Raw genomic sequence first — 23,799 nt, 5'->3', positions numbered from 1 at the left:
CAGAACTTTGGGAGTATGCATAGGCTTTAAGGATAAAAACTTTCGAATAGGAATTTATGAGCCCTAATTTGTAATGCTATAAGTCTTTATAGCCATAGCCATAATCGAACTATTGGTGGACTTAGTATAATGCATAATATGCATTGCTTCCTTGATGATGTTGTTTTCATTATTATTATTACTATTATTATTAATTATTATTATTATTATTATTATTATTATTATTATTATTATTATTATTCTATATCACAAATTCACTTAAAAATTGATGCTGGAAGCCGCCATTTTAACACCTGTTGCACAGTGGAATCTGGTGAACTTAAAAAAATGAAGGATGTGCTGTCCTGAAGAGACACGGTTTAATCACTCCTTAAAAGTGATTTGCGAGCATTCATTCATTCATTCTGATTCTGCCCAGGGGTAGGTCTTTCACTGCAAATTCAGCTTTCTCCAATTGTTCCTATTTTCTGCCTTCCTCTTTGTCTCATATGATCCACATATCTTAATGCGTCTATCATCTTGATATCTTCTTCTGCCCTGAACTCTTCTTCCATTCACCGTTTCTGCAAGTGGATCCTTCATTAGGCAGTTTCTTCTCAGCCAGTGACCCAACCAATTCCTTTTCCTCTTCTAATCAGTTTCAGCATCATTCTTTCTTCACCCACTCTTTCCAACACAGTTTCATTTCTTATTCTGTCTATCCACTTCACATGTTCCATTCTTCTCCATATCCACATTTCAAATGCTTCTATTCACTTCTTAGTCTAATAATTTTAATTTACAAGACTTACCACCAGAGTGGCCTGTCTAAAATGACAAAGTATACCTAACATAAAGTAATAATATTAAGTAATAAAAGGACATAAATATGAATTTAGAGTACATATAGCAAAAGTATAAATCATTGAAATTATGTACTGTTGTGATATAAATGAGATTTCAGAAAATGAATACATGACGAAAGGGCCATAAGGGAAATTTCTTTACAGATTGTTCACGGTAAATTAATTCATTCACAAAAAATTAAAAAAAAGAAAACATTTTGTTATAGTTCCCTGGTTTCCAACGAGTAGGCCCATAATTTCAGTTGTCTCCAGATGATAGCAATTTTTAAAAAAGTCGCATATTGGTTCATAAATTTGCTTCTTCTCGTTGTCCACATCCAAAGGCTGATCACTGCAGGTCTCAAATCATATGTTGGGAACCAAGATGTAATCTGTCTTCTTATTGCAGCCAATAGTAATTACAGTATATCTACTCGTCTATGACTCCCATTGGAAGTGACACAGTGAACTTCTTCATAAACCTCTAAGTTGCTGTTGTTGATCTTAATGGCAGATGCTATTTTGCTCATCAGATGATGCCTGATGTTTCCGAGGAGCTCTCCATAATGACTAAAGCCAGGGGCATGAGGTAGGCTTTCGCACTCGTTACAATGTCTGCAACAGGAGTTGTCCTGGCTCCATCCATGAAGAGAGAAAGAGGGGGGGGGGCGAGGGATATATATATATATATATATATATATATATATCATCATCATCATCATCATTGGCATTACTGCCCTTGTAGTTTAGCCTTAGCCTCCCTCAGAACATCCGACCAATCACTCCTGTCGTGTTCTCCATATTCTAATTCCAACTTTTGTTAGGTCAGCCTGAACATCATCCAACCATCTCAATTTCCTTCTTCCTACTGGCAATGCATCTAGTAGAGCTTTGGGTGTGCGACTGTTCTCCATCCTGGTTACGTGTCCCAGCCACTCTAACCTTCTGAGTTTTATATCAACAACAATGTTAATATCTTTATATAATTCGTATAACTCTGCATTTGTTCTGATTCGCCAAAACCCGTGCTCATAAGTAGGCCCAAAGATTTTTCGTAATACTTTCCTTTCCCAGGCATTTAAGATCTTTATTGGCCTTTCAGGTAGAGTCCAGGTTTCACTTCCATATACTACTATTGGTTTGATAATAGTTTTATATATTCTTATTTTGGCTTTTCTTGAGATACACATGGACTTCATAGTTTTATTCAATGCCCAAAGACCTCGGTTCCCAGCTGCAATCTTCTCTTTTATATCAGTTATAACATCATTATTGTCTTTCACCATGGAACCCAGATACTTAAAACAGGAAACTCTATCAAAATTAGTATTATTTAAATTAATCTTATTAGTATTGTCATTCATATTATACATGTATTTAGTATTATCATTATTAATTTCCAGACCAGCTTTGATTGCTTCAGCTTCTATTTGTTTGAGTTATATATACATATATATATGCCTACACACTTCACATTGCGTGATTCAGGTTCCGCATACTACGGATAGACGGCAGGACTGTGACCCATTTTCAAATTGCACACCACTTCGGCTGGTCACATTATGCGTGTGTATTATCTGTGAAGATGTGAGAGTACTAGGGTGCATATATGCTAAGTGTTCGTGTAAGTGTAATGTAAGGAAAGGGTGAGGATGATGATGAAGGTGAGGAAGGGAGAAGGAAAACCTGGTGTCGGCACGTAGCCTACTCCTGTCAAATAGCACCAAGGGGGTTGCCAGGCTTAATGTCCCCATCCGACAAATGAATCACTATCAACAGTGACATATGTCTTCCCTTCATATGCACTGTGGAGAGATTTGGAATTTTGGGGTATATGTACGTGAACGACCACGAATATTATTAGAAAATGCAGGCCTTAAATTTCTAAAATTTTATAAGAAAATGAACTCACAATTGGACAAAAATTACAAGGTACCAGAACAAGACTTATTAGAACTTAAATATCTGATAAAAGTATAAAAAATGTTACTAATAATATTTTTCAAACAAGTTTTATCACAGTATCTTTAATATTTTTCCTGCATTTCAGAAAAGTAGACTACTCTCAGACATGTAGAATTGTTTATTTTAATACAGTTAATTCTTTATTTGTTCTATATAAAATATATTAAAATTTACATAATATTTTGTGACGTAATTGTTCTATTTTCAAAGAAATGGGCATTATTGTAATCTACCTTTTGCATAAATGCATGTTAAATCAATGTACAAAATTTCATAATTCTATCTCTAATGGTTATGGAGTTATGAAATAATATGTGTGAAAATTTAACTTAAAGTAAAAAGTGAATTCTAAAAAATATTATTAGTAACTTTTTTATACTTTTATCAGATATTTAAGTTTAATAAGTCTTGTTGTGGTACCTTGTAATTTTTGTCCAATTGTGAGTTCATTTCCTTATAAAATTTTGGAAATTTAGAGCCTGCATTTTCTGATAATATTTGTGGTCGCTCACGTATATATGCCCTTAACCCAGGCATATTGGTGCACAATTTAGTGATTAGAAGTTGTGCACCACCATCTCTCCTAGTCCCGAGGTAGAAATTTTACAAGAAAATTTCTGACCCCGCTGGAAACCCGGGTTGGCTAGTTTGAAGGCAGACATGCTACCACAGAGCTAACTCAGCGGACTAATTTCAACACTGAGTAACCTCAGTAGTTGAAATCCCATACTGCTCCTGCTGCTTCTGCCACCACTGCATAATTATTTAAGCATTGTAATATTATTACAAAGTAAAATTGTTTAGATGGTAGGGGGCCGTTAGTAGCATAGGCTTAATTCGATGAACATGGCTTTTTATTCTAAAGTTATTCTGCTAGAGTTCTTTGCACATTCCCAAAGTTCCGATCAAAATTATTCATGAGACTAGCTTTACTATGAACAACAACTATATACATTTTGAATACACAAATTTTAACACTGTATCACTAAGGGATAAAAAATATGTAATATATATAATATATTTTAATTTACATATATATTATATAGTTTAATAATATATTGTATATTTTTTTATTCCTTAACTAATAACTATAAATTTGGATAAAAGAGACTTAGTTATGATGAAATTATAATTATGTTATATCTTAGCCATACTAATACAGATGTTTTTCTTTCCTTTCCTTTCTGCCATAATTTCATATCTTATTACCTTTGCTCCTTTTGTCTTTTCTCGTCCCTTTTGTTTCACCTCATTACTTGATTTTTATCTTCTGTTTGGTGCAGTCCCGAACTTTCTCCTTACAGACCACTGGATGCTGCTCACACACCGCAAACAATGGTCATACATGAAGGTAAGTTAATGAAATCATTGAAATTAATATGCATGTTCACAAATGAGCTTCTGAAAGTGTGTCCTACCTATGTGAACTTTGTTGACAGACAATGTTTGTGGACAAAAGTTGGCAAAATTGTTTATGAACACCTTCCAAACCAAGATGAATATTTCATTCAGTTTATGAATGAGATTATGTGTGTTTGAAGACATTATTTCTTGGCCCGTGAACACTTCTCCCATATCGTATTATTCAATTAACTTAATAGTTTCTGCCCTGAACCATACCATTTGTCCTTTTTAAGTTTACACAAGCAGTTTAATTTCACTTGTCAATCTATAACCTCAACACATTTAGTCTGAAAACCTTTGTGAACATGTTTCTTTCTGGACTTGACCAGCTATTGCTGGAACACCTTTCTCCATGATTGAATACAAAATTTGCGAACAAAGACGTAAGAAATGTTCCAGAAAAAACACGCAAATGTAGTTAACAAATATTGTTTGCAAATATTGTTCGTAAATATAAAGTTCACTCACGTTGGTGTGAATGAGCCTTAGGATATAATAATTAAATTAGATAAGACTTTTTCTTCTTCTTGTTTTTATTTTTCATCCTCCTCTCTCTGCCTTGTCTCATCTCATACACTTTTGCCTAAAGTCTTATTATTTAAGGATATCTTCTTGATATGCATTCTGACTGTTTATTATTTCTCTGGTTATTATTGTTCTTGTCCTGAATATGACCTGTCCATTGTAATTCACACTCAATATCTTATGTAATTTATACATTTCTTTGTTATACATCTTAATTTATATGTGGGACAGTAGAACTTTGATTATTGTTATTAATTGACTCCCGAACGCTCAGCATTTAAATACCTGAACTGAAAAAAAAAAAACATTGCAAGCGACATTTTTTTTCTAATGCAATGTTTTAATGGAAACACATTTCACGTACTTGTTTTATGCTGTAGCAAACTCTCTTGGTTGAAAATGGAAGTACAACCTTCAATATAGGCAATAGAATCTAAGAAGTTTTCGAGAAATGTTACAACACTAAGCATCAAGTGTTCCTGTAAAATTTTAAATTTGGCACTTGCAAAGTTTTTCTGCTCAGCTATTCATTAATTGAAATAACGATAATTGAATAATTTAAATTGATGTTATTTGCGACAATTCATTCTGAAAGCTCAGTCTTGTTCTTCACACACACCTTTTTTTCTGGCTTATAAGGTATAACTTTCAACGAAGTGAAAGATTACAAAGTAGATACTTCCCATTATTACAGTCATACTGCATAAATAAAGAGAAAATATTCAATCAGCTAGATTTGTTTTATATGAAAATGCAAGAAATTTAGTATGCATGGGTCATAGCCACATTTCGTTTACTTGCCTCAGAATAATTAACAAAATTTAACATTGAACAAAATTACTTTCCAATATAGGCTATCTATACTATTTTCACACTCCTATCACTTTATTTTACAGCCAACTTCATTAAAGAAAACACTGATTTAACTATGATTTGCCATGATCCAAGCACCTAACTGTGCTTTAGATCATGCAACAGTTAGACATCCAGCAGGAATGTAGTGGTATACAATTCAGTTAAAATAACAGCTAGTAGAATTTTATCATCATTCATTATTTAGATCTTAGTAGGCTTGTTTTGGCCTCGTCCAGTAGTCTCCTTTCCCTCCCTCTAGTGGCAGGTATTTGACTTGCCGTCATTCACCCAAGCACCCACTTCTAGAATGAAGGCAGATGCATCATAATTAGAGATTCTTTGCAGCCATACCTTTTGGTGCACCATGGAAGGTGGTATGTATCACACCAATATGATGACTAAATGAGGCAATAATGGAATGCCGGTAGGGAGAATTGTTTTCCCTGTGGAAACATATTGCAGATAAATGTATTTATTCAGCACGAATTCTGCTTGAACTTCCTTGGATGCGAACCTGGGTTACTAGCATGGAAATTTGCTGATATTGACCATTTGGTTAGCAGTGTGCCTCATTCAATAGTCTCTACATAGTTTTCCTTTTCATCTGCAACCTCTTGGTTTGTAATTACCAAAGCTTGGAACTTGAGGACTTGTGTCTTTGCACGTGGCTAAGTGACCAAACTTCATTGTCAACAAACTTCCGCTTCCAGCATGGAGGTACTGTCAGATCTGCTAGAAAAGTGATTTCTGGCTGGAACAACATATTGATAGTATTATGGTAGGTTGAAACATGTAATTTTATAGCATATACTGTATATAATAAAAATAAACATGAACATTATATCAAATTTACTGTTCTGCTCTGTACATTTTATTACAGTGTACGACTACGTACATTCGAAGATTTTCTAACCCATAACTTTTTCGCCTGTTAGTTAAACATAATTTGAACGAGAAAAACATCATTCCATGTCACTTGAAGTGACAGGGACAAACTTAAAATACTGAATGTTTTCACTGTCACTGTTTTCTGTTCGATTTTCAGCAGTTGCTAGCTGATCTTGTATCTGAGAAAAATAAGAATATCGTAAATTTTTCTCTTGAATAGTTTTCAATTTGTGTGTCACTACTAGGGCAGGTCCCTCTATGACTTGATCCAGCTATGAACAAATCTTCCACCAATTTAAGGGACTTAGAGATTTCCATGTCACTTGTTTCCAACAGCTTGATAGTTTTTGACATATCTTTGAAATTGCGTTCAATTTACAAAAATTGGTTCTCGTAGCTGTTCTGACACTAAATCTTTGGTTCTTACAACTGAAGAATTTTCCTTTTTGTCGAGCACTCCTAATACCGCTACTATTTGTTTGCAATATTGTGCATAGTAGCTTGCAGCATTCAATCAAATACCCGAACATGTTATAACTGGCTTCAGAGATAAGGGAATTGCTGGCACTGTTTCTTTGAAGACTTTTAGCCTAGTAGGTGCCTTTAAAAATATCTTTTTCATATTTGAAATGAAGTACTCCACATCTGGGAATGAACTACTTACCATCTTGGCAACTCTGTGTAGACAATGTGCAAGACAAGTCATATGACAGATGTTAGGATAGTCTAGTTTTATTTTTATTTTTTTTGCCTGCTTTAATCATATAAGGTGCACTATCAGTGACTAGCAGGAAGATATTGTCACGTTTAATTCCATTTGGCCTTAAAGTAGACATAGATTTTTCGAAAAGTGATACAGTGGTTGCATGATTTATTTTTTCAAGCACCTCTGCTGTTAACAAAAACTTTTCCCCAGGTCCATCAGGAAGCAATGTTCCCACAATAACATTTGCTACAAATCTCCCTGTTTCATCAGTCGTTTCATCCAGGGAAACCCAAATCTTATTATTTCCTACTGTTTTCCTTATATGATTTAAAACATCTGAATAACAATCTTGTAGGTAGCATTTGCGAAGTGTTGATTCTGATGGAAGTTGTTTTTGTATGTACTTTTCTATAAACTTTAGAAAAAAGGGTTCTCTATTTTATGGAATGAAATGTTGGTCTCCATCATCATGTCACAGACGTCACGAAAAAAAGTGACTTTCGACTTGACTGTGAAGTAGATGGACTTTCGTCTCCCTCTTTCTGCTCCAACAGTGCTATGTGTGTCGTATGCTTTTTGTGTTGCCCGTTTCCAGCCTCTAGTTTGTGTGTGGCACAACTTTTAAAATATAAACTCTCTATTCGAAGAAAATAATATATATCCGAATTCCTCCACTAAATTTTGTACTTGAAATTTTAAAAATGTATTTTCAAATTTCTATAATATCCATTCGAAAAACACGGATTTGCTAATTCTTCAAACAGATCATTTGCCTGTAGTTCTCTGAATGTCATTGGCTTTGACTTGACACAGTTTCCTCATCCGTCTTTGTCATTTGATGTGACTGCTTTCTCGGTAGATACGACTTTCCCTGAGCACTTGCAGCATGAGCTTTGTGTACATTGTACCTGTAACCTTACTCATGCGCATGACACTCAAGTCCCGAGCTTTGGTAATTACAGTAGAGTCTCGAGTATCTGTGAACCAAAACTACTTCCGATAAGCAAAAACTCAAATAAAACGGATGGTTAATGAAAAACTGTGTTTTCATTAGAAATTAGACAAACTCTTTACTCAATAGACTAAATAGAATGAATAAATCAGATTAATATGAACTCTATGTGTTTAAAAATACAGTACGTATACATTTAAAAAATCAACTAACATGTAATACTATACGCCCTACAGTATTTACAGTTAATTTTGTAAATAGTTTTTTATTTAAGTGAAATATTGTCATGATCATAAAATGTCTAATTTCCATCAGGTCCTTCATCAAGTGGAGCCCCCAACAGGCCTCTACCACCTACACCAGATGAAGAAGAGAGTGGAGATAGAACACTTGTGATGAAGCGGGTGAGTAGAAGAACTCTATGTCATCGGTTAGGTGTCGGATAATGGATCATAACAAATAAAGGCTTGTAATTAACTTTTGCTCTAACTCCCACCCAAAGCAAGTATAAGTGGCTCATTATGTCAGAACATCTAAAACTTAACTCAGTTAAGAGATATGCTTAAATTGGGATTTATAATGAATACTGTCTTAACCTACGTGATATGTAAAAACACAACACCTAATTGTGTAGATATATATATATATATATATATATATATATATATCTACACATATATATATTAGAAAACATACTTTAAAAGAAAATCTTAACACAAAATTTAGAGAATGGTAAACATTTATAGGGGATTCTGTCTGCTTACTTTTTACTAATAATGTTGCATATTAATAATAAAGTTGCAAATATCAGTTGCTATAAAGTCATTCATTATGGGTATTACATTTATAAAATAGTAAAGTTGAATTATATGAATAGTAGGACTATATATCATGCATGTAGTTGGCGAAGCCTTCCAGTGAAATAATAACTGATATTCAACCATTAAATAGCTGATAAACTGAAATTCATGAAATCAGCCACAGAGGTACATAAAATATCACAGCTGCATTAGGAACATCACATAACTGTATTATATTGGTGTCGGTGCTTATGATGGATAAAGATTTGGTCATAATTGACCAGGAAGAACTTAAAAATTGTGAAGTATGCTTGAAATTTAGGAACAGAAACTTCTTTAAAAAAAGGAAATGAACTAGTTTGCTGCTCCAAATATGGGCAGCTGGAACTTTCCTTAACTCTGCTAGTGTGGCAGTCTGATGTCAGTTTCTTAGGAAATTTTACCTCTAACGCAAAATTGATTTCTGATATTGTTAAGATGATAGGTGGAGATGGCGACTGGCAGAACTAACCTTCGACTTATGGAAATAACAGCTGATAAATTTTACCAGGAGCTGTATCTTCCAGGTCTTTCCATATTTCTACAAAATGGAGATGTTAAGAATTTTAATTGGTCTTAGAAATGCAAATTTCAACTATAATGATAAGCATGACAACCACTAGAGTACTGATGATTATAGAATAAAATTAGAAAGTATATATATTATATATTATTATGATGTACCGAAGTACATATGAAATTTCCGTGCAGATATTCTGCGTTATCATATGATGAAAGATGAGTGGAATGCAGAAAATTTCTCTCCGGCACCGGGATTTGACCTGGGTTTTCAGCTCTATGTGCTGACGCTCTATCCACTAAGCCACACCAGATTCCCATCGCGATGCCGGATCAAATCCTCTCAGTTTAAGTTCCACCTCTTGGGTTTCCTCTAGTGGCCTACCCTTATGCACTGCATCATAGCCCGGCCACTTAGTCACTCATAACGAGTGCACCTCCGCACATGTATGGACATTGGCCCACTGTCATACATCTATGACGCAGTGCATGAGGGTAGGCCACTAGAGGGAACCCAAGAGGTGGAACTTAAACTGAGAGGATTCAATCCGACATCAGGATGGGAATCCGGTGTGGCTTAGTGGATAGAGCGTCAGCACGTAGAGCTGAAAACCGGGTTCAAATCCGGTGCCGGAGAGAAATTTTCTCCGTTCCACTTATCTTTCATCATAGAAAGTATATAGCAGCACTGAAACACAAAACAGATATAAACTATTAACCTGAGGAATATAAAATATGGGTAAAAGAAATTGTGAAACAGGAACAAATCTGAGAAGGGCAAGAAGAAGGTAAAGTTCTAGTAAACTGTTAAAAGATTATGGAAATGATATTCTGCACGAAAGATGGGCTCATACTGCTGACTTGTTTACGTAAATATTTGTATATCTTTGCCTAGAAATATTGTAATGAAAAATGTTCCAATATAAAAGGCATTGAAATAAAAAACACATTGATAATGATACAAGTTTTAAAGTTCTAATCGTTTGATATCATATACATCAGATGAAAATTTTTTTATAGAGTGTTGATATGATATACATCTTTAGTTTTATTTCATCCTACTTAGTACTGAAAACGCTTAATTAGTTCTTACATGTGGTACAATTTTTACTAATTTTAGCAATTTTCAATGCATAGTTGCACAAGAAACACTAAGTATGAGAGAAACAAAGAACAATACAGGATTTATAAAAATACACCTCTCTAAATGTAATTGTTTCCTATTTTGTTGCATAATTATGTACATGAATTGTACTCGTAATTTTAAATTATTGCTGCTGCTCAGCAGTCTTTCACAGCACTACTGATTGTTTGACATGTTACAAGAGATGTTTAGAAATCAACCTGTGATTAACTAGTGAAAAACGACAAAAATAGGGAAAATAATTTATTGTATACAAAAGTTATCTACATAATCGTAGACATTACTTCTCTACATAGTCACCATCCAAATGCCTTGTATTTTTGTGGGGGGGGGGGGGAGTAGGGAATGTTTTAGGTAAGATCTTATAAAGCTCAGCAGACCGAAATTGTATCTCTACACAATTTTCATCGACTACACTAAACCATTCAACAGCATTGACCGAGAGATATTATTACTGGCGAAATTGACAGCTGCACTTGGACCAACTGACCCCATTGTACCACTAGTGAGGAACATCCTACAGTATAACTATGTACGAATAGATGATGGGTTAACATTTTGCAGATAAATGGAGTTCTACAGGGGGACCCAATGAGCTCCTTGCTGTTTAATATTATAGCAGTAGATATTACAAGTAGAGGCACTCTAAACAACAAATAAGCCTAGTAACAACCTTACATCTATTTGAAATAAAGATAGCGCCAGTGGCAATTATGAGTAGAAGTAGCATGGCACTTCCTAACATCAAGCAGTCTGAGGAAACTCGAATCTGTAAAGATGGGCTTTCTAAAGAGAAGACTTTGCCTGTCATTGCAGTATTTTTTAACTTTATACATTTCACTGCTATGTCAAAAATGAAAAATGAACGTATTACAAAGAAAGTGAATGGTCACAGAAAATGTCTTTCTTTAGCGGTTGTTACAGAAATGGATGAAGAATGCAGAGGCATAAAATATTGCCTGTAGTTCATACGCCACTTCTAGCTGGCCCTGCTGTAATACTTTTAGATGGGCATGGAGAAAATATACAAGATCTGACCAAACTGAATTTGTTCAAAGAAAAACTACAAGGAGTACAGCTTTGAGACTTAATTGCCTTCACAATAGTTGTCTTCTAAAGCCACAACTTAGACCAGCTGTGTTTCCAATGCCAGAAATATTTTTCGAAGTCATTCTTTTTAAATCATGAGCAGCTTCAGAATTCCATTCTGTTATGTCTTCCGTTCAAGTCGAATTTGATCTTGAGGATAAGAAAAAAGTCGCAGGGAGCGAAATGTGATGATCTTGGAAATGTAGTGCTTCGCGAGAAACTGCTGCACAAGTTATAGTGTGTGAACAGGTGCGTTGTTGTGGTGGAGTTGCCATTCATCACTGTCATTCTTTGCTGGCCTTTTGTGATCAACTGCATCCCGAAAACAGCAGAAGGAACAATCAGTATCATCTTGACTTCCCTGCAGCTTTGTCGTGTCCCCTCTCCCCTCCAGTATTAGAGTGTAGAGTTTTCCACTGCGAAGATTGGACCTTAATTTCGGGATCATACCCATAAACCCACGTTTCATCACAGATAGGATAATTTTTAACCCCTTAACTTTTATGGGCATAGAATTTACGCATATGATATTTCATATAGTATTATAATGCTTTAGCGAATCAGTGTATCCCCCAATATCTTCTACAATTTTATGAGAAACTGAGGGCAGTTGAACTGTTTAAAAAACTACAGCCAACTGAAACCCCTTCAGCATCCAAGCATACTATTGCACCAGTTATTTTACATGTGCCCTCCCCATGCTTTACCATACTTCACCATTCTCATTCAGTGTCAGCCTTTTGTGATGAACTGCATCCCACAAACACTGCAAAACATCACAGTAATACTCTTGTTGATGTGGATGGTATTCATGATTCACAATTTTCACATGATCAAATAAATGATCAGCAGTACCATTGTGACTTTACTTTTTCTTTCCCCTGGGAGAATGTGGGAATTTCCATTGTGAAGACTGGACCTTAGTTTCGGGTTCATACCCATAAATCCACGTTTTGTCACCAGTTAGGATAATTTTTAAAAAGCTTCCATTATCTTTGATCACTCAAGTAGGCCTCTGGTAGATTAAATACAGGACAATTACAACCAACACTAATGTATAAGTTCTGAAGTAACTCACGAATTGTAATTCAGCGATTTTCTCACACACATGTAAGTTTCTCCAAGTTTCTGACAAAAATGGATGCAAATCCGTTGATCAACTTTTTTTTACAACATAAAAATGCAACTAACAGGTAAACACAAGTGAAAATAAAATACTACAGTAAGGACATCCAACAAGAATGGAAGACATGACTTAGATACCAAGGTCAACATGTGCCAAGCTATTTATGCTCATCAATTATGAAAACAGTCTGTGACCTTGTAGGCATAAAATTTATTAAATGGAGATGGTTGATTTTCAGTAACTCCAGATACTATCAGTGAAGACCTTCCTCAACTCTTTATAGTCAAGAATTTCACTTCTGAGGTGGGAACACGTATAAGCCAGAATTCGTTAATTGCATTGATTGAAGGATTATATTTTCAGATGATTGCTGGTATATATATAAGCAGGATCTCTGAAAAACATTTTAATGCTCATAATACCGTTTATTTTCTATGCAGTATTATGTAAATTTGACAGATAGGAAGGCATGGTAGGCTCTCATCAAAATCTCTATCATAAGTAGAAGAGGACTGACATAGAAGAAGATTATGTAATTAAGGGCTTATTTAATTAAATCACGATTTATTGTCAATGCTGTCACGAGTATAATCTTGCTCTCTATTTTTGTAGTTCTATAAAATATTTGGCATAACAAGAGCATCTTTTTTTGCCTATGGAAGTCTAATTCTTCCAAACCTTGATGGTGAATTGAAGAAAGTTATATATATTATTACTGCTTTGTGTGTGATACTCTGTGTAACTGATAACTCAAAAAAACATTTTTTTCTCTCCTTGACACACACACAGTATTCCTGAAACGCCGTCCATTTTTTCAAGTTATACTGTAGTATAAGAGATAGAATTAGAAGTGAACAAATCAGCAGGCAGGAATTAAAGATTGAACAGATAACAGAATGGATAAAAAACAGAGAAACTGAATGGAAGGATTATGTAAGCTGCATGAATGATGGAAGAATACCAGTAGTAAACGTAGTAAGAGTTAAAGTACCAATTAGTAGATGGAGTGTAGGTCGCCCCAAGCACAGATGGAATGATAATCTAGAGGCAACTTATTGAAGAACAGTCAATATGCATACTTTGGAAGAAGATACTGTAGTAAACTTGCATGGCTCACATATCATGTTGGATGTATTTTGAAGGAGTATCAGAGGTTATGAGAGTTACATTCAGTTAGGATTTATTTTCTTTTAAGTATTAAAAGTCATTAAACCAGCATGTTTACCCATCCCCAATGGCGTGATTTAGGTTGCCTATTTGAGTAATGTGGACGGCATTTCAGAGACAACCTGTGTGTGTATATACACAGAGTCTTTCATAAGTAATGAGTCTATCGAAAAATAATGCATGCATGCATGTTTTTCAAAAGGAGAAGAATTGCGATTTGGAATGTGACTGTCAAAATAAGTGTTCATAAATTGTACAGGAAACAAAAAGTGCACAAATGAATGAAAGATCATCAAAGTTCTTCAGCATTAAAAATTTGGACTTCCTTTAAATTTGTTGAGTACAGCATGCAACTGTGCTCTATAGGATTGTAGATTTTCTTTTAAAAAAGAAAAATAAGAAGAAGAACGTAATTGCATGCATATATATATATATAGAAGAATGACTGTCTCCAGTAGAAACTCATTATCATCATTCAATTGATTTTTGTGCAAAATACTGCTCGTTTCTAAGTAAAGATGCATAATAAGTAGTGAAAAGTGCATATGAAGTATGAGGATCATCCAAAAAATATTATCTGTATGTTCATAAAAAATAAACTAAGCTAAATAAGCTTTTTGTCACAGGTAGTGATGTGGTGAAGAATTTTTTATATTTTTTTCCTTCATCAATTTTTTGTAGTCAAACATTCTTGCTCCCAAAGATAATTCTCATACCTAAAAGAAAATAATTCTCATTCTATTTTCAAAGTATCATGCAGTGCTGAATATTATAGTACAGTAATTATTGTTCCTACAAAATTATTTTGATAACTTTTCTTTTCAAATAAAAATGTAAATAATTAGCGAGGAGGTAATGTGAATTTACGTGTTTAAAACAGAGTATTAGTAGCATAGAAGAAGTAAATTGGGTATTGTACTCTCTACACTTACTTTGTTGGAGCCATACATCTTACAATATGGAGATTTCTGGTTAGTGTATCTTTCTTCTTTTTCTCTGTTTTTTCTTTCATCATCCACAGCCAGCTTTTTTTTCCTCTCTTTATTTGAAATTAGTACAATAATAGTGAATATTTTGATATGATGAAAGGGTAAAGAATGTTAAATGACATTGAAGACCCATTTCCTCAAAAATCATCATCTTGAATGAAAAACCTTTACAGAACATGTCATTGATGCGGTGTAAAGAAATAGAGATCCTTATCTTGTGCCACTAACCAGATATCTGCAAGAATGTCTTTCCAAGCTCCGTTTTGAAGTGTAAAAAACATATACAGTTCTCTCTGCACCCTTTCCTAAGATGTCAATTATACATCCATTATAGTATGGAGTGGACATGTCTGCTCAATGACAATTGTGTTGTGATAATTAATAACATGAATGAGCATTTTATTTTTCACTCTATTATTTAAAAAATCGTTACTGGATAAAACTACAACTTTTCAGTTATTAAATGTTAGTTCACATTTCTAGTTGCTTTTTATTTTATATTATATATACTCGAATAAATATGGTTAAAAAATGTCAGAGTTACTAGAATATTTCAGAACTGTTTGAATACCTTTATGGCAGCAGTTCAAACAAATCTCTTCGTTGTAATTTCCATTATTACTGGTTCTGATGTTCGCAGGTGATAAACTAAGAAGTTTCATTGGCATCAGTACTAAAAAGATTTGAAATAAAGTTATTTTATTAAACATGCAGGAACCAAAACACACAGCAAAGATGAGTAAATGTTCATATACTGTATGTATATGTAACTGAAATTTATAATATTGAATGCACTGCACAGCAGTGTTAAGTGCATTCAAAAACTATTTTTTCGTTCTGTGCCATTGTTTGCCATAATAGGTTATTTTTGTAAATGAATTTTCAACATTATGTGAAAAGTTGTAATTTCTTAATTCTATGTACATCTCTGGAAAGAAAGTGTGTTTGCCTCCTTGGGTTTTTTTCCGAAGTTTCCTCAACTATAAGGCGAATGTGAGATAATCCCACTCGGTCTCTTCTTGTCAGATATCATCTCACTGTTGCTGGTTCCATTGACACTAAATAACCTAACGTTGATGCAGGGTCGTTAAATACCCTATTAAAAATCTCGTTTGATAATTGTCAAAGGAATATACAAAACACAAACTTGTCTTACATTATATCAACAGTCATCAGACCATCAGTCTATAAAACATTATATCAACACCCATCAGACCATCAGTCTATAAAATTCGTTGAACAAAGATTAATGCAGCTCTGTATTATCAAATACTTGAAAATGACTGACCTAAAAATAACAGTTTGTCTGTTATTTCAATTCAAGTAAATATTACAGTTTTTAGACAGGTTTTTCTCGGAATACTTTCATTTTTCTTGTAATTTCAAATATCCACTTTATCACCATAAGCTAACATAGTAAAATATTCACTGTAACGTTTTCAGAATAAGCAGGCATGTGGCTAAGCGGAGAGAGTTCTGGCAGCAATATGGTGATGCATAAGTGAAAGACGGAGATAGCAGATATGTGTGTGACAAAGATAGAAAATGTCAATTGCTCTGCAGTGTGAGCGACCTGTTTCTTCATAGTTTGTTATGTTTAAATACTACTACTGAAGTCACTTACATGCGAAATAAAGTGGCAGAAATAGAATATAGGCATTTGCTTCGTTAAAGGCCCTGTCCGGTTAAAAAACACTTAGGCCTACCTATTTTATTAATTACTAAAAAAAAATTGACCCTGAGAGAAGAACAATGAAAAAAAATTCGCTTTTCTACGATGTCTGGAATACTCTTTATTTGCTGTTGTAATATGGCATGATGATATGCTTGTAAACAAAGAAACACTAAGCAGTATTAAATAACTGTGCTTAATAATAATAATAATAATAATAATAATAATTATAATTATAATTATAATCTTTACTAGCCATTAAACAATACAATTATAATAGGCTTCGTCATTATTGAAATACATGAGACTAACAATCATTATGTATTAAGAAACTCATCTATGCTATAAAAACTACTTTCAATTAGAAAAGTCCGAACAGATTTATTAAAATTAATAGCTTCTTTTAGATGTCTGGTAATTTGTTATAAAATTTAACACCTAAAAGAACAAAACTATCAAGTGTTTTAGTTAATCTGCAAGAGGAATTGCCAAGTTAATTCTAGTTCTTGTGTTATAATTATGTATATCTTCAGTTCTTTGGTACATCAAATTATTCAGATGTACATATTTTACACATTCAAATATGTATAAACTAGGAAAAGTTAATATGGTTAATTGTTTAAATAAGGGTTTACGGGACTCCCTTGGAGAACATCCGAGAATAATGCAAATAGCCCTTTTTTTTTTTTTTTTTTGTAGAATAAAAATATCTTTAGCACCACTACTTTTTCCCCATAATATAATCCCATTACTTATAATACTGTGAAAAAAAAAGCATAATATGCACTTAGTACAGCTTTCATTGTGGTACAATGTTTAAGTTTTCTTAACATAAAATGAGCTTACTTAACTTTTTAGAAATTTCATTAGTATGATTAACCCAATCCAACTTACTGTCAATATGAAAACCCAGTAATTTCACTACAGTAGAAGGTTCAACTTCTCTTTTTAAAGTAAAACATATAGTCTGGGTCTTGCTTAAATTTAAACTTAATCTATTTGCAGTAAATGAATACATTAGATTATTCATAATACTGTAGTAGTACTATCCAAATTTACTGTTTGAAAAACTGTAGCATCGTCAGCATACATAATCATACGATTGGGCATCCAAATGGGTAAATCATTTATAGCTACAATAAAAAGAAAAGGTCCGAGAATGGAACCTTGAGGTACACTACTTGTTAAATAATTAAAAGAAGAATTACTTCCATTACAGTACATTGAACTATCTGCTTCCTATTTTTTAAATACATATCAATCAATTTACACCCCTTACCCTTAATGCCATAGTTAGTTTCTTTAAGATAAAGCCATGAGACAAACAGTCAAAGGCTTTAGTGAGATCACATAAAATTGCGATACTATTTTCTTTATATTCATAGCCTTCATTTTAATTAGTATTTCTAAGGCAATGGCCAGATTTAAACCATACCAGTTCCAATCCCAGAAGGAACCAAGTATAGAAGTGTCAGAAGTCAGTTCACTTGAGAACAAAAATAAGTTCTAACAACACAGACTGGTGTAATTGCGGAAGTATTAGCATAAATAATATGAAAGGTAGTGCAGAATGTATAGCTTTCTTTGGGGATATGTGGAAATTCTTGCCTGAAAACTGTAAGTGAGAAAGTTTACTCCAATGTTCAGACTTCCTTTTACAGCAATCCTGAATTATTATTTCTCCATAGGAAGGAGGAGATACAATGTATTTATAAGTGTGGGCTATAAATCTGGGGATAGTACACCATAAACATATGTAATTTGGTACTCATATTGAAATTGAAGATTGTCTTCTTCTCTATTAAAATTAAGCCTAATTTACTAAAGGTTATTATTTTTTGGTTCTACAGAAGATATCTGTTATGGTAACAATTAATATTAGAGGAGAAAAATTCGCTCTGGCACCGGGGATCGAACCCAGGTCCTTGGTTCTATGTACCAAGCACTCTCACCATTGAGCTACGCCATAGTCCAATCCACAGCAGGGATAAACAATGGAGGAGGGGAGTTCGATCCGGTGCTGTGGATGGGACTTTGGCATAGCTCAATGGTGAGAGTGCTTGATACGTAGAACCAAGGACCCGGGTTCGATCCCCGGCACCGGAGCGAATTTTTCTCCTCTAATATTAAGCCTAATTTAATTTAATCTTCTAGCTTATATCTACATAGAAGTCCAGGGTTCTATAGTCTGTCACTGTGGTCTGTGGCAATGTAAATCTATAGGTGAAAGTAGTTGTACAGAAGTGAATTTGAAAGCTGCAACCCAATAATATTGTATTGAGATATTGAAGATAAATTTGTATTTTAGAAAAAAGTGTACAGAGAATAATAGATATAACACAAGATTTTTAAAGTACAAATTGAATTTTGAAATTATGAAATTCTCTTCATTCCTAGCATGCCAATACTTATTTTGAAAGTCAAATGCAATTAAATTGTTTTATCTCAAAATTTTGTAATGTTCTTAATATTTTCGTTATAACTCATCAAAGAAGGTGCAAGAGTGTTAATCTTTACAATATCAATCAAATATCTCCTACGTTTTTAAAGATATTTCTCCTTACACTTTGCATAACATTACAGTGAAATGTAAAAATCGTACCATACATTTCGCCTGTGAGTGTAGAACTTTTATTTTGCGTATAGTAGAGGAAACACCAGAGCCACTTGAATTCCTTCAAGAGACATTGTTATGATAAGTATTATTGTTCAATACACAGGACACAACAGAAAACAGTCCACGTCTGAACATTGTTTCAACAAGGGACTTCTGTTAGAGTCTGAGTAATATATCTGTTTAGTCTTAAAGCAATAACATGCGAGCCAGGTAACATATGAATTCCGTTCTTGTTTAGTCAGCTTCAGATTCTTTAGCTCTATCAAAGGACACGAAGGTTTTAAGGTCGATCTTTGGGCCAGTCAATGTAGATAACGAATGGAGAGCCCGGTATAATCATGAATTATATGAACTCTTCAGTGAACCCAATATAACATCTTTTATAAAAATGGGACGCCTGAGGTGGGCTGGTCATATAATGAGATTAGAGGACTCGAGACCAGCCATCAGAGTCCTCCGATATGAACCAGGGGGAAGTAGACGAAGAGGAAGACCAAAGGTCAGATGGGAGGATGGCATCAGGGAGGATGCCAGAACTATTGGAGTTAAAAACTGGATGAGTGTTGCTAGAAATAGGGATGAATGGCGGAAACTCCTATGGACAGCCAGGACCCATGATGGGTTGTCGAGCTAAGGATGATGATGATGATCAAAGGACACAGCTAAAATTCAACCTACCTATAAATATTGTGAGTGCGAGAAAGAAAGTAGTACATTACACATCAGCAAAACTTCGTGACAATTTAATAAGACAATGCTGCTTCACTGTCATTGGCTAGTCGACATAGACCAACTTGAACTAGTTCCGCCTGATATGCCTTCCTAATCTGAAAATGCTTTAGCACAAAGTAGGGACATCACATCTGTTCAGCCATATGAACTGATAGTGAATTAAAAAATGGATAAATAAACATTTAATTAAAAGTTCGTCACTTTTCAGTAGTGGTCAGTATATCAGAGCTGCAAAACTAGTGGGCCCAGGATCGAATCCTGGTTGGTACAATTTGCTTGGTTGAGGTTTTTTCGGAGGGTTTTTCCTCAACTCATTAAGAGTAAATTCTGGGTAACTTTCGGCATCGGAACTTGGGCTTATTCCTCTATCATTATCACAATCATTATTCCTTCCTATTTTCATACTATCATCATCTATACGGTGTGAATGGAATTCAACTGCAGAAAAGGATTGATTCTTCATCATTATTGCCAAAAAAAGAAAGTAGGCAGAGATGCAAATGACATATACAACAATATGCATGGTGTTAGAAACAATTCTTAATTGAGATTAATTAATTAGCGAGTGTTTGGTTCATAGAGATAAAATTATATTAATTTGACTTGTCAAGTCAACTCCGATGGTACAACAATTGGTTGTTAATTGGAATAGAACTATTATGTAAACAGCAAAAAAGTTTGTCTATCCTCTTACTTTCCAGAATGGCTATGGAACCTTTCCAACTTTTAATTTTTTTTGTCTGCAAATAAAGCAGCTGGAACATATTAGATCCCATGCAGAAGATTTGTAAATGTGGGGAGGGGAGTTCAGGAGTTTTAGTGCTGAAGTTCAAATGGTTGCGTTAATTTATTAATTCTTGCCATATATTTTCTTTATATTATTTATTAATTTTCTGTGAGTACTGTTTTATTTCGCTTTATTTCTTCTAATTTTTTTAATGGGAAAAGGTAGTTTACCCTCCCACCTATGCACAGCTTTACTGTATGCTCATTCTTCGTGCTCATTATTATAAAACTATGAAAGATCTATTTCTCTGCCTGATTTGTGCTGCCATGAAATTTACAGAATAGTACGAGTATAACATGAATTGTTGAAAATTTTTTTGGTTAATGGTATATGCCTTTAAAGTATAATCGGTTATACAGTACATTAAAAATTGTACAGTGCAAAGACATTTCTTTGACAAAATAAAACCTTTATTTAAATTTGTGTGAAATGGAATTATTTCCGATCAATATCCAGTCTCTGATATGCCTTTATACTGGTAGGGTTACTTATCTTGGTAATTTGCAGTGCATGAGTAATCAGCAAGGAAGAACTAACTGTGCACACATCTTCACGTTTTCAGATCTATCCAAGATCATTACCTCACTAAGTGTCTCTCATGCTTTTACATAGAATAGAACAGTACATTTATGTCAGAAAATCTAACAAAGTAATTTGTAGCATGAAGAGAAAAATTGTGTGTTAGAAAGTGACTGATGTTTCTAATGAAAAGGCAGTCAACAAATAAGATAACTTGCCCTTCCAGCAATGTGATATTTAATTATAAAAAGGACTTACTATTATTCATTTTACTGACTGGCCTATAACTGTTACTTATTTCTCTCCATACCTTCTTACTCGTAAATGCAGTATATAAATGTTAATTTTGTGCACCAGTAAAATTAATAAATAATGTTGTTTACACTCTTTGTTATAAATAATATTGAATGCTCTTTAAAAAACGTGACATGCACATATAAATAACGAAATTAAACTCGTAATTTGAAAAAACATTTGTATTGCTCTGAATTGTAACTATAGGTGTGTTATAACTTTTTTTCTTTTCGTCGGCACTTTTATGATTTCTGTTTGCATCTCAATAGTCATATGTTGCCACATTTATACAGTTTTGAGTGGGTGCATGATTAATGGGCAATTGGAATATGATAAAGGTTTGGTACATGTACAGTAGACAAGTATGATATCTTTTCACCATTAGTTTCTTGCCTATTTGAGGGTATTTGGTTAAAAATATACGAGACCACATGTTGTATTTATTTGACTATGCTAACATAGTTTCTTAGATTTAATGTGTAGTGTGTTTATATAAATTTTCAAAAGTGCTGGTGAATGTTTGTGTAGAGTTTTGACTTGAATGTTGCTGTATAATTTCAGTTGTCTCTTTTGTCAATGTTATAAATTATTTCTATAATTAGGGTTGTCATACATCCTGGGAAATCAGAAATATTTTGAGTTTCAACGTATGGGAAATTGTTCTGACCAGATGGCTGAGAAGTTAGAAAATCTTGGATTATTTTAAGTGGTTTATGAACACTTCAAACGTTTCACATAAAAATGTAATTTAAAAAGCACCATATGTAAATTAAGATAATTGAATTTCCGCAAAAGAACAAAAATGTTTTAAATATTTTACTTTATTAAAAAGATACATTACAAGCTCAGAAATAGACTTTCAGGTATCCCATCGTATCCTGGAACTTTACATTTCCAGTGTTTTAAAACTGCATACAGGTTTCATCATCAGGATAGATAGGTATGACCAGATCGATCACCTGCTCTGTTGGGCTCACTCATTATGCTGCTTCAGGCAAACGAACATGGATAATTCTTCGATCTTGTTTATGTAAGAAAAGTAATTGCTGGAATCAAATGAGACAGTTGAACAGTATGAATATATGCATTATAATATAAATGTATGTAAAAGAGAATTGTAAATAATTTATTTAGGATTGTTAATTAACTGTCCGAAAACAGGTTTGAACCTCAAAAGTGATACCAACATGGCACCACTTATGAGGCAATTAGGCCAGTAGATAATGGGGCAGGGTAGCCAAGTTCCTTTCCCCCTCCATTGCATACATCATCAATTAGCTACATAATATATTACATTAATCAGACTTCAGATATATACAAACAATTGTTTTTTCTCTGACACATATCATCAAGTGAGATGATGATGATGATGATGATGATGATGATGATGATGATGATGATGATGATGATGATGACGATGATGATGACGATGACGACGACGACGACGACGACGATGATGTACATATTAGCCAGAACCTCAATCAGAGGTAATATTGAGAATTAATATAACTTATTAATGGTATAGCTATTAACACAGAGAAGAAGATCTAAACATTGAGTTTCAAAACTAAGTAGTTTTATGTTCTGCGTAGTGTGCCCGTGATGCAATCAATAGCTTCAGCCACCATGCAAAGCCAATATGGCATGTAATGTTAGGATGCTTTAATGACTGTGATTAGGAAAGATTAAAGTTAAAGGAATTGTTGAACTAAGTGCATATCATGCTTATATGCCTTGATGATGATGGAACATGTATTAATTCTGAAACATTGGAAATGGTAAGGTAGAATATCCGAAAGTCTATTTCTGATCACATTCACTGTAAAAGCCTATATTACAAGCTCTTTGATTTAATTGAAGTTACACTATTCATGGTACTCAGAGGGTAGACAGATATACATCTTTTTTTTTTCTAGCCCTAAGTGTAATGCGTATATGAAAAAGAATATTCTATGAATGCTCAGGGGATAAAATAAACAGACCATTAACACATTCCGTGAGGACAATTTTACAGACTCATTATAACATTAAGCATGTCACCTGGTCAGAGCTCTCGATAATAATAAGGGAAAATGTCAATTTTTGGATTCTGTTCTGAAATCAGAAAAACAAATATTGGTTTTGTAAGACAGAAAATTGCAAATGTATGTAAAATGAAATCAATAGTTCGATAAGAAGCAATGACT

General features: G+C 33.8%; 1 protein-coding gene across 8 annotated transcripts in view; it reads left to right on the top strand.

Annotated features, from left to right (window-relative positions):
* msn (serine/threonine-protein kinase msn) overlaps positions 1–23,799 on the top strand; it is a 288,177-nt gene that overhangs the window by 159,369 nt on the left and 105,009 nt on the right. For 7 of the 8 annotated variants that reach the window (XM_069833247.1, XM_069833249.1, XM_069833252.1 and 4 more), the window contains 2 exons: positions 4,073–4,140; positions 8,435–8,523. In XM_069833247.1, coding sequence (XP_069689348.1) covers positions 4,073–4,140; positions 8,435–8,523 — 157 coding nt within the window. The remainder of the gene's footprint in view (positions 1–4,072; positions 4,141–8,434; positions 8,524–23,799) is intronic. The other variant, XM_069833248.1, reaches the window with a different exon arrangement.

This window comes from Periplaneta americana, chromosome 8 (genome assembly GCF_040183065.1).
Source record: "Periplaneta americana isolate PAMFEO1 chromosome 8, P.americana_PAMFEO1_priV1, whole genome shotgun sequence".
NCBI lineage: Eukaryota > Metazoa > Arthropoda > Insecta > Blattodea > Blattidae > Periplaneta > Periplaneta americana.
The sequence above is the reverse complement of the archived record's forward strand: the minus strand, read 5'-3'. Positions and strand labels throughout refer to the sequence as shown.